Source organism: Euprymna scolopes, chromosome 17 (genome assembly GCF_053919585.1).
Source record: "Euprymna scolopes isolate OS-2025 chromosome 17, ASM5391958v1, whole genome shotgun sequence".
Lineage (NCBI taxonomy): Eukaryota > Metazoa > Mollusca > Cephalopoda > Sepiida > Sepiolidae > Euprymna > Euprymna scolopes.
In genome coordinates, this window is record NC_136498.1 from 74,863,906 (window position 1) to 74,877,634 (window position 13,729).

The window sequence follows — 13,729 nt, forward strand, 5'->3', positions numbered from 1 at the left end:
TAGTTTTGTTAAACATATTTGATACATAATCAACACCGGATAAATCTGCTAGTTATAAAAAGTCTAATTTGTTTCTCCACTGACCCCATTTTTTAACTATGAAGGATGGGGAAGAGGGGATATCTACCTTTTCTACACTTAATTAGGTCTGTTAGGCATATTTTATGCCCAGACAGCACCGGGAAAATCTGTTCTACAAGGAGGGAGGAAGAGAAGGGAGTAAGTGTAATATAATAGCGATTCATTCTTATCGCGAGTTATGCAACGATCGCTAAATATTTCTTTTTTTTCATGTCATTATTTCCTGTTCGTATTTCGTATTTATCTTGCTTCATTAAATTCAGGTTTCTAAGCCTGATTCATTGTGAACGAAATCTCTTCATAAGAAAAGGTAGGAACGAATACACGTGCACTTTTGCATGCGAAGGGTGACCAGAAATGCGCCCTCCTGGCAAACACATTGATTCATTAAACCAAAAGAAAAGGACAAAGAGAAGATTCTTCTTTTTATATGAATAACTATGAAAACGTCTGATTTCTGGAGAATGCTGAATTATACTGTGTTAAGAAAATCATTATTCGAAAAGGAAATTTATGTACTAGTTTTATTGCGAACAGCTACATAATTGAATTATTTGGATAAATTACTTAGACAGCGAATATATACTAGGAACAGTAAAAAACAAACAATAGTTATAGCCCGTTGACTTAGAATCAGTGCTTTATGCCAAATTGATGGTAGAATATGGTAAAATTTGTGTTCATTTTGGCATTAAATAAATAAATCTCTAATAATTGATGTGACTCGAAAGTTATCACAATACTTAAGCCACTGTACCTTATCATAAATGTGCATACAAAATTGCAGTCAGATCGGTCCAGTAGTTTCATAGAAAAGGTAGAATGGACAAACGGATAGATTAAGAGAAATATAATATAAATAAAAAGGTATTTACTTCTCCAGAAGGTTAGACGCAAGCTTAGGTGAAGTTTTTTTGGGAAAAAAACCCAGCTAACTAGAAGTGCACTCTGGCTTACGAAAAATGTTTGAGTAGTTCCGTTAGTATTCTTCAGACGATTAGCAATAAACTAATCTCTCTGTTGGACTTATTGGCAAGGACGTACCTTGACCTTCCCAGGACTCAAAACTGTGTCAGGTAAATTTTATTCTTCTATTCAATTAATGTTACTTTTTAGGAATAAGATGTTCTGATACCACGCAAACTCACTCTCTAATTCACATGATAACTGTTCTTAAATTGTACTCTTTGTGGTCTTGTCCTGGGCTGGCAAATCTTGTTTTTTTTTTATTTCGAGGGTTTCATTAATTATGAATGCCGCAATGCCAATCGAAGATAAGTGTTAATGCGTTTCAGGTAGCCAGTGAAAATTAAAAATTAAAAAAATAAATAAAATTTTACTTAAATACTATTTTAATCGGATAAAGACCTATAAAAGAACGGCCTATAAAAAAAATTAAATTATTTGAGGTTCTGCCACTTTTTGTTTCGGAAAAGATAGTTTGAAAGTATGGGCAGACAAACAGACAGACCGACAAACAAACAGACCGACCGACAGACAGACCGGCAGACTGACAGACATATAGCCGTTTATACATTAGATACATCTTTTGATTTTCTTACTGTATTGTCGTTGTAGTTGCTATTTCTACATTGATGTAGTATATGTCTTTTGCGAAAGTCTAGTAGCTGTAAACTGGACAGTGGGCAAGTGAGCCTGCTGGTTTTAAAATGACTCATGGGCTGCATGATATCATTCACTTTTTCTGGACAAGCTGGGAGTGAAAATGAAGATTTGGTGCGGTAACTTGAAGCCAAAAGAAAAAGAAAAACAAAAGTAAATCCTACAGAAACTTGTTTATTAGGAGTAATGCTTTCTAGTCCGCAAGTGATAAGTTTTCGGTGGTGAAATTATTGGTGGCTGGCAATCTCATGCGACCTTGCCCAGAACCACAACATATTGGCTGTTATTTTATTTTATTTTTCAAGGGAAATCGCATCAGACAAGGCATGAAGCTACTTGATGTAAAAAGGTAACAAGAACGAAATATGATTTTCGCAAAGACAAGAGATGACTGTTAATTTTGTTATTGAAAATCCCAAATCCTAAAACAATAAATAGGAGGAAAACATGTCAAAAGAGCTGAAACAATGGAAGCAGAGAATAGATAATTCTGAAAAACACATGCCATAATAGTATTTATAAATAATACTGAGACAATCATCATTAAAAAGGTACCAGACCTTCCAGGAAATAAACATGCTTTCAAAAACTTTGCTAATAACAGAAACGAGACTAACAGGACGATAGTTAGTTGCGTCAGACCGACCACCAGCATTTTAAAGATAAGGACAACAAAAGAGTTCTTCGAACAAGAAGGGAAAGATAAACAGAGAGTGAATGCACAATTTTTGAGAACAATAACAGACATTGAATCAGAAGCGAAAGTCCTAGACTAGAAAGAACCTATCCACCATATTTGGAGTGATAATTAAACAAACAAGAAACCAATTTTCAAAGGAAATTCTAGGAGAAAAGCACCAGAATCATCAAGAGAAAACTTGTCAGCAAAAAGATGAACAAAGAAGTCAACCTCATCCTTAGAAGATGAAATAACCTGCATACCATTAAAAATGAGGAATAGCAGACTTGCCACTATTAATAACATTGTTGTAGATTCTGTAAAACTCACGAGTGCCAATTATTTGAGATTAGATAGAATTACTAATATTTTAGGAATAGTTTGATTTAGCTTCACAGATTACTTTCTTGCAAGCATTGCTAGCCCTTTTATAGAATCGTCTAGAAATCTTAGAACCATCTCGACGATACCGGTTAAAGTAACGGTTATGATGGGCAATGGCAGAAGAATGAACAGATGAAAACCAGGGAGAAGAATGAGGTTTGGATTGAAATCTACGATGATACTTATTTTGTAACTTATAATTAAAGGTGAGGTGAGCGGAGAGGAAGTTGACACAACTCGATTGGTCAGAATGCTGTCACAACAATGAGCTTCGATCTTTGATTCCTTCTTTGTAATATAGAAACGACTAAACTTTACAACGAAAGAAGACTTTCCTTTCTTCCACCATGTGCATAGTGTCATGTCTTCTGCAGCAACTAGTTGGATTAATTAGATATGCATACAAAAAATAAGCATAAATACCTCTACCGACTCCACTTTGTGATCATTCAATTTATTTGTGATGTCTTGGTGGATTGTATCTTTATCCCTCGAAAATTTTTCTGTTAGAAATTCTGGAAAACAAAACAAGTGAAAAAATAAAATAGTAGACACCATCATCATTACCACCACCACCACCACCACCACCACCACCACCACCACCACCACCATCATCATCATCATTATCATCATGTCCGTTTCACATGCTGGCATGCATTAGATGTTTTTTTTAAGAAACTGACTTCTAAACTAACTAATGTCTAGCTAGGTTTTCATTTATCCTTTCATCATGATGATCATGATCATCATCATCATGATGATCATGATCATGAGCATGATGATGATGATGATGATCATGATCATGATCATGATCATCATGATCATCATAATCATCATCATTTTAACATCCATTTTATATGCTAACATGTGCTGACGATTTTTACAAATTAACTTCCAAACTAACTGTTATGGTGACTTACCCATTCACTCATAGTGGACTCTTTAAACAATTATAAAAACCCCAAGAGTTAATACTCTCATGAGAAAATATCGCGACCTAACGCGAGACTATAAACTATCCAACTTAATGGTCGGAAAATACTGACAATCTTTCTTTGTATTCCCTTTCTTGTACAATATATTCTTTCTACCTAAGCCTGTTGTTCGTGTCTTTCTTTATGACCCTTTTCTAGGGTTACAACAACTGGCGACGACGCTTTGAGAACCCACAGAAGAAACCAAAACTTTAAAATACCTTAATGTTTCAATAACAACTGGCGACCAGAATTCGAGAACGCACGTAGAAAAGTCGAATTTAAAATACGTCACTGTTCTACAATAACTGGCGATAGAATATTCGAACAAGAACATTGTATTCAATGCAGCCAACTCAACAACATTGACTTTGCACTGAAGTATTCTAACAATGAATCATTCAGAGTCTGTACCATAGAACCTGGACGATTTAACATTTTAAGGACCTGGAAGCTACTCTGAAAGCTCTCAATTCGTCACACAAACTTTAAAAGTTTCACCAACTCTCAATTCTCCAAACAAACTCGAAAAAAGATAAAATTATTCAACGAGGAAAAAGTTATATATAAAAAAATTCATAAGTTGATTTTATTTTATTTTTTTAAACTAAAAAGTGACTTTTTCCCCTTTTGAGTTTCCTTGCAAAGAGAAAAGTAAACGTTGTGACAAAAGGAACTCGATTTTTACTTTTCTTCTTTCAGAGGAAAAAGATGAACTTTATTTGAGAGGGGGGGGTGTAACTAATTTTTTTATTGTGTTGATATAAAAATAAAAAAGACTATGTGGAAAATCATAAATTATTCTTTTACACGTTCAAAGCCATAATCATTTTGTTTACTCCTTTTCTTAAAAGAGAATAATAAGAAACCATGGAGGGCTTCAGATCAACCATTGCACGAAGATAGAAATACTAAATCAGCAAAAACCGAAGAAAGAAAAAATAAACGAAGAAAGACAGAATTAATTGATCAAATGTCAAATGGAACAACAACAGAAGCAGAATTGGAGAGAGATTTCAGGAGCAACAACCACATACATGGAATAAAAATTTCAAAAACTGTTACTCGAACAGCAAGAGAAAACACTGATTATTAAAAACTTTAATAAAAACGAAGCCAGGGAAAGTAACATAGCGTTCTCACAAACCGCAGTTTTAAACACTATTGACCATTTCATTCACATCCCGGACGAAAACAAAACTTTCACCTCATACTTAATAAGATATAATAACCTGTATAATGCTGATTATGCTGATTGGACAGATTCTAAAAAGGTTAGCTTATTGCTTCAAAAGCTGGTATCCGCAACAAATTCGTGGATTATATTGTTTATATTAAAATGTGTGATTTAACTTTGTCTAAAACCATAAAACTCTTAACAGAACTGATGAGCCCCAAAAAGTCGTTATTTCATAAGAGTTGAAAATGCGTTAATTTAACCAATAAATATGACGAGGACTATTTAACATTTGCATCAATAGCAACGATTTTAAACTAGCTGAACTGAGTGCTGATGATTTCAAAGGCCTGATATGCATACAAGGCACAAAAAATTCTGTAATTCGATGCAGAGTTTTAACTAAATTAGAAAGCGAATCTAATCTGACAAGGCAGAAGTTGGTAGAAGATTGATTAGCGTTGAAAAGGATTCAAACGACATTGAAGGATCCGACGTCGCATATGTAAGAAAGATACATAAAAACTATTTTTCCAGAGAAACAAAAAAAGAAAGGGCATTATTCTCCCACTGCACATAGAAAAAACAATTCACTGAAATCAAAATAAAGTTGCAGGAAGTTTATGTTATCGATGCGGGGCCCTACATTGGGGTAAAGACTGCCATGCCACACAAAATCTTGTCTGACTTTCAACAGAATTGTGCATAAAAGCTTCCATTGTAAAACAAAGGACAAAATTAAAAGTCGGGTACGAGGTACTGGAACAAACGAAAAGGTCGACAAAACACGCGTAGATATGTACTAATGACAATATTAAATAAAACCGTGTACCCGTGGCGGAGAAAAAGAAGAGTTTATTGAGACGATCATTAAAACGTAACATGCGGCCGCAACCGAGATTGAACTCACTATACGAGTTTGTAGTGTAATTCAAATCTTGCCCGTAGCTGAATACTTGATGCTTCGCCAGAGCTATCAAGGGTAATTCTTTTTATCGTGAAACCATCATAGATAGGTTGCCTACCTACGGCTTAAGAGACGCCCATCTACCCTCGAGAGAAGAATAGACTGCGCCAGTTTCCTAAGCTGGTATTTTGAGATGATATATCACTATCAACATCGAACCATCCCAAGATCCATTCGAAAACGACGCTGATCAGAAAGGAAAAAGAAGTTTACGGATCCTTTGAGTGTTGATTTAAAAATGAAAAGGCACTAAGTACTCCTTGCAGAGTAAAGATTAGGGGGGGGCGTTTTATGGGGAGTTGCCCATTCACTCATAATGATCACTTCTAACCATTATAAAATAAAGAGTTGATACTTTCATTAGGAAATACCTAACACGGGACTACAAATTGTTTAACTCAACATGCGGAAATTACCGACGGCCTTTCTTATATTCACCTTCTTGTACAATATATTCTTTCTACTTACATTTGTTGTTGGCACCTTTCTTAATATCCACAGCACTAACCTATCTCCAGAAAGGCTTTTATTCATCTCTCTATCTCTCAACTTCACTTCTATCACTTCCTCCCATGTTTATCTTTGGCCTTCTTTTTGTGTAAACTTTTTCACTTCGATACAGTATCACACAACGTACATATGCCCGACAGACTCTTCCCTTGACAGATGGAATTGTAATCGTTGGTGAAATTATTCAGAAAATTGGAAAATATTCGCTCGCAATGTTTTGCAATTCTCTTAATGTCAGTACACATAATCAAATAAGGTGGGAAATTGATTAAAACCCTTAAGCGAAGCAAAAAGAAACGAGAAACGAGAAACGAACGGAAATATTTCATTATTCATTTAATTGGACACTTAAGCATCAGTTTTTATTCCATGCTTAATTTGCGTCTAAAATAATTGTCGATTTGGATTTTTAAATGTTAATATTAACTACAATTTAATAACCGAACAATTCGATGCAGGTATCAACGAAAGAAGTACTTTAAAAAAGAAATTAAATCGTCATGGAAAGGGACGCCTTTTCTAAAAATAATATTCATATTTTACAAAATACGATTACAAGTAACGGCCACCAGTGTGAAGGTAATAAAGGAGAAAATTCGTGAGCTGTTGCCTCTGATTACACCATGAGCTTCCCTCACTACATGCGAGATAAATTGTGTAGTAACTCTGCTAGGAGCTAATTGCAGTAGGATGGCTAAAATCTGGCCACATCCAACACACGAGGTCAGAATATTTAGTGAAAGCGTTACATTTACCCATGCATAGAGATTATCCTGAATCGATTACATGTTGGGTGCTTATCCGTCTGTATGAACCACTGTTTTGATGTTCATCAAGGAAGCATCCGGCCACACGTTTGTGAGGGAGAGTCTCGCTTCTCGAATATCAGGTGACCGGTGACACGGTCCCTTTTTTAAAAATGTTCCGGTGGTGATTACATATCTCACTATAACATCTCATCCTAAGCTAATTTCTCCTTGGAGAATTTGGATTAATACCGTTTGTTTTTAGGTCTGGGGCTCAGCCGGTTAACTTTTCGGAAGTTCAAAGAAGAAAAAAAGAACATAGAAATTATTTTTATTCGCGTAAATTGGTGGCAGCTATCAGTCTTTCGCTTTCTATAAAGTTTTTTTCCTCAATTGGATGTAAACTTTGAGAGAAAAAAAAATTCAAAATTTCCTCGGACACCATGTGCTTTTTTCTTAGTAAATGAATTTACTGAGTTCGTATCTCATCTTTGTTGTCAATTTATATATCTTGTGATAACGATAACATAGGGGCAATCAAAAGACAGTATTCCGTGAATGAAATAAAGGAATAAATATGCACTATATGTTTAAATAAAAGAAAAAGGCAGTTTATTCGCGTATTTACAGAGAGAACATGTGTAGTGCTTATCGTGTTCAGTCCAGGGAGAGTCTCATTCTCGTACATTCGGTGACCGGTGACACGGTCCCTTATTTACAATGTTCCGGTGGTGATTACGTATCTCACCATAACACCTTCCGACACTGACTTTAGTTAAAATTCTTAAATCCGTGTTAAATTGACAATGTATAGTCGTTTTTAAATTCTCTCTACCCGAATTTTTTTCTGTCGATGAACACGTACCAGAATTCTCTGATCTAGTTTTGGTTAACTTCCTTAGATGTGTGACGAAACTTACAATGTATTGTTTTTCTTTTTCTCTAATTTAAATTTAAAATAATTCGTATCAGAATTTTGTTTTCAAATGCATGGTTTAAATTTTTTTCCAGTCATCATTGTCACATTTAAAAGGATTTTAATTCTGCTTGTCTTCTAATATGAAACATATGACGATGGATACCCGTTTTTTACTGGATTCAAAGCTTCACCGATGCTTTCTTTGTCGAGTAGCCATTTGCAAGAGGTCCAAAACGCATGCTCAGTTTTCAGGTTTTCATACATGTCATTAATTTGCATATATCGATCTATCTTAAAGGCGGCATACAACGACAGGTCATCAGACAGAAAAGGCCTTTCTCTTTATACCAATTAAAAATCCGTGCTTCACAGTCAATCCAACAGCAAATGAGTACATGTGGCATCGGTTCAGTCTTAAAATATGCACTTTCCCAGACTTTATCTTCTATCTTAAAGAAGGAGTTGGTGAGGGGCCTCTACTGGTAATGCCATGAGGTTTCTCAGGCTATTTTGTGGGTCTAAAGTCCACTGTAAAGAATATCATGTATATATATATATATATATATATATATATATATACAGGGTATCGTGGTATCCACAGTCTGTCTAAGACTGAAGGAGTCCTTTTATATAAAAGAGTAACTTCCCTTGAATGGATATACTAGAAGTGCAGACTAGTTAAGGTAGATATACTTATTGCTCTGGGATATGAAGTAAATTAATGGATAAATATCAGTAGGAGCAGTAGCACTTAGTAACAAATACCATGAAATATTAACTTTAATGTGTAAAATAACACACGTTAGCTAAGTAAAAGACATACCATCATGTTGTTCTAATTTTAAATCACTATCTACTTTGACTAGTGTTTGTTTCCTGAAGACAGTATGAAAGTAATATTTTTCTAAGAATTTCTGAAAATCCTCAATATCATCCCATAATTTCACAGCATATTTATTGAATGTTAATGTTAACAGTTCAGATGGTGCATTCTAGATGTGGTAAACTTTAAATTGAAATAAATGACAGAAAAATATTTTATCATACAAATACGTGGTTTATTGCAAACATTCATTTTAGGTATTTATAATTTAAATACAATTTCAAGCATATAACTCCTGTGACATAATCTAGAGGTCCAATTTCCACAAACTCCACGCCTTAAATTAGGTAGTATTACTGCAATAACGCATCGAATGTTGTCTTCCAAGTTATCTCTGGCGGTTGGTTTATCAGATCAACGTTGACATTGGAATTTACATATAAACAAAGAAAATAATCTAATGGGGTTAAATCGCACGAACAAGATGGCCAGTTCACAGGTCCATTTCAAAAACTTATTTATTCATCAAATATTTCAAAATGATTTTTTAAATAAATTTACGCAATTTGCAAACTTTGCTCGGATATCAATTTCTTCATGATAAATTGCGAAACCAAGCTGAACTAAAAATAACAGATAGTTGCCAAATCTACAATAAAAAGAAAATAGTTGTTAATTTAAAGTTCACCGTCTTTAAAAATATACCCTGTACATTTGGTGACAGCGTTAGAGGTTCAATCCCTTTCTCCAATACTACTATCTACAAACGAAGATTTTTATTTTTTTAATCACATAAGAATTAAACAAGTTTTATAATTTTTTTTATCATTTATTTACTTAACGTGATTCCTGGGTAGATAGCATATCTATCTTAAATAGTGTACACTTCAAGGGAAATAATTCATCTGGCATCTCTCTCTTTCTCTCTCTCTCTCTCTCTCTCTCTCTCTCTCTCTCTCTCTTATCAATTACGTAATATATTACATATTATTCATACGCTCTTATTTTCTTTTAAACGTCTTGACAGAGTACAAAACCAACTTCGAAATCTAATTGGGATTGCTCTTTCCTACATCCACGTTCTCAGAGAAGAGATGTAGCTAGTCTTTCTCTTCTCTATCGTTATTTTCAAGGTAGGCATTCGACTGAGCTCTAATCTATGGTAATTAAAAATTCGCAACAGCAATTTGTCTAGCTACAACCATTGTCAATAATATGCCTTTTCTCTTTGTGTACCTTAAACTAAACGGAGTTTCCAAGTTTCTTTGCTAGAAGTATCCACCCATTGAATCTCAGCTGCTTCTCAGTTGACTATAACATAATTGTTTTCAATTCCAATGTAAACAAATTCTTGTTGCGCCATCTTAAATAATCAAATTTTGTCAAATTTCAATCATTGTTAGTGTTGTCACCTTGCAGGCCGGTAATAATCAAGACAAATACAATATATAGTTAAGAAAATGGGTATTAACAAAAAGTAGACATCATGATTCTGCGGCCATAACTGCCACAAATTGCTGCCATGATGTTTAGATATAACTATTTTATTGCCTCTGGGTAAGTCCATTATTCCTGAAATGGGTAGATGAGCTCACCCCATAACAATTGCGAATCATCACAGTGTTATCTCATTGCCCACCTGACAAACTTATTAATCCTTATCCTCAAGTGGCTTTCTAGCCTCGGTAAGCGATGACTCTTTAGTAAAAAAAATTAATAAAAAATGATCAAATAGATTAAAAAAAAAACGTCCTTGCTCAAGCAGTGTCAATACAGTTGCACTTGATGATCACTTCTTTCTAAGTGCATCTTGTAATTGTTCATTAAATTGGTAGCTTTTCGACCAAGTCACTTCATTCATTTCCATCATTTCTCGAGCAGTAGGCATTGTTGTAGAACAATTATTTCTTTATTACATTTTTTTATATTGAACGTATTTTAAAAGGTTTTTTTGAGTGGGGTGCAAAGTAGAAAATAGGTTCTAAATTTCATAATGTCTGTTCGTTAGCTTAAAAGCTTAGAAAATAATCTAATGGGGCTAAATCGCACGCACATAATTATATATATATATATATATATATATATATATATATATATATATATGTATATATATATATATGTATATATATATATGTATATATATATGTATATATATATATATATATATATATATATATATAAGAACAAGTAGTTAACAAAACATGTTAAAAAACACTTTGAAAAAGAGTTAAAAACATATTTAATTTTGAAAAGGAAACGCTAAATAAGTGGATAATCCTTGATTCGCGGAATTTCGAAGAAATACTTTCCTTCTCATCAGAGGGTAGGATTTAGCCAAATGCGGATCGGATTTTGCTTGCAAAAGTATTTAATGAAACTACAAGTAAGTCATAGATTTTACTTGATAACAAAAAGTGAAGCAGAGGGAATAGGGTTAATAAAAAAGTGATTTCACGTGAATGGATGGTCTGGTGAAGTGTAAAATATCCAATGATGGTAAAATCCAAAAATGCAGAATCCAAGAAAATTAGTTAAATTTCCATTCGCACAAGTAAAATCCAAGGGAATCGCGTAATTGGAAGATGATCCAAAGTAATCCAAAAGGCAGAAATCCGTGGAATAATTCACAAATAGGTACAAGGAAATGGGAAAGAATTTCAATAATATTATTAAAAGAAAGATAAAATGTGCGTAAAAAAGGAACGGAAGAAATTTAAAACTCGACTGTCGAAGCAAGGTTAAATTAAGAAAAATGAGTTTTATATATATATATATATATATATATATATATATATATATATATATATATATATATATATATATATATATGAAAAATGCGAAGTCGCGGTTTGTTTACAAACAAGCGTTTGAGCACTTTACAAGTGGCGGACGGATGTTTATTTATGTAGACATTCGGACAGATTAATTGAGGGCACCGCTTCCGTGGTCGAGGGGTAGAACTGCCGACTGTCAACACGACGGTTCTAGGTTCGATCCTAGCGGCACTGATGAGTTGTTATACAAAGAAACAGCACTGTATGTCGATGACTATATATATATATATATATATATATATATATATATATATATATATATATAAACTGACCTTGCAATAGGCCCAGATGTCTAATATGTACACATATTAACACCAACAGCACATTCACCCCTCCAAGCACCAACATCCATCTCAAACTTCCCCCTCTAAATTGCAATAGCTCAAATGTAATATATCTGTTATACTGCACCGAATGCACAAAAGGCAATTACGTGGGGGAAACAGGCCTGGAGTTCCGCCTACACCTTAATAACCACAAACATACCATTAGAGACAAATTTACACAGCATCCAATAGCTATCCACTATAATTTACCTAACCACACAATAGACAACATCAGATATATCCTCATTGCATCCAATTTTATTACACAACACCAGAGACGAAAATATGAACAAAAATTAATTCTAAAACTGAACACACAAAAACATGGGACTACTCAGTGACTACAATTTTTATAGCAACAAAGATTTTCCATAAACATTTTCCTTAGGACTGCAATGCACGGTAAGATGAGGTAAACTTTTTTTTTTCTAACTCTTTCCGACACCTTCACCTTTTCCCTAATTTTTTCTTTCTTTATACTTTTATACACATTGGTCTATGCATGTCTATGTGTGTGCGTATTATGTACGCATACATGTATGTATTTATGCGAGTGTATGTGTATATGTATATGTACCTGAACGTGTATGTACACGTCAGTATATGTGTATGTATGTATATGTATGTGTATGTATATGTATACATATATGTATGTATATGTGGATATATGTGTATCTGTGTGCATGTATGTGTGTGTGTGTTTTCAAAACACATTTTCTTTAAGTGTTAATTTTCTATTACCGGATATGTATATATATGCATGTATTTCTTGCACACCTATACTTCTTTTCCCGTCCCTCTCTTCCTTCTCCCTCTCTCTCTCTCTCCCTACATTCGTTTATGCAAACTTGTGTATATATGTATAGCTGTCTCTACGTGTAAATATATGCGCCTACATTTATGTATATGCATGTGTATTTGTTAGTATATGTATATGTGTATATATACATATATTTATGTGTGTATATAGATGCATATATATGTATATATTTGTACATGTGATTATTTGTTTGTATACGTATGTGTATATACATATTAATATATAAATTAATAAAAAGTAGTGTTTCGTTTCTGTCGTTAAACGGTTCAATTTGGAAACGATGTTTTCGTTCTTTTTCAAACGAGAAATAGCCGTTGATTTACAAATGAGCATCATAGCTTTTCTCCTCATAACATCTTATATCCTTTGAATTCTTATTCGCTTTTGGAATAAATAATATCGTTAGAATTCAAAAGATTGGACAGTTAAAGGCGCGTTTCTTCATTTTTATTTACTGTTTAATTTTTAATTTTCCGTTTATATGTGTATTATATACTGTGTGCATGTGTACTTATAAGTGTATTTATTTTATTTTTTATTTTTATTTTTATTTTATTTTAAAAATCATCCAAGCGTCTGTAAATCATATCAATTGGACTGTTGTTTTTCGTCGATTCGTACTTGAGTTATTTGGAAAATTATGTGTGAATTTGTCAACATCATCATCATCATCATTATCATGTGCTGCATATGTATGAGTCTAAAACAAACTTTTTATTTTAAAAAATGACAAAAAAACAAACAAAAAAGGAAGGAGGACAAAGATCAGGAAGGAAAAGGGACAAAAACGGTCCAGCCGCTGATCACTTACTATGTATGACTTTTGGAATGTTCATTCGTATGTATTTTTCATGTATATGCGTGTG

At 33.6% G+C, this 13,729-nt stretch overlaps 1 protein-coding gene across 3 annotated transcripts in view; it reads right to left on the bottom strand.

Annotated features, from left to right (window-relative positions):
- Positions 1-13,729, bottom strand: part of LOC145296802 (coiled-coil domain-containing protein 83-like) — a 277,113-nt gene that overhangs the window by 122,118 nt on the left and 141,266 nt on the right. For all 3 annotated transcript variants that reach the window (XM_080142876.1, XM_080142877.1, XM_080142875.1), the window contains exon 6: positions 3,191-3,282. In XM_080142876.1, coding sequence (XP_079999002.1) covers positions 3,191-3,282 — 92 coding nt within the window. The remainder of the gene's footprint in view (positions 1-3,190; positions 3,283-13,729) is intronic.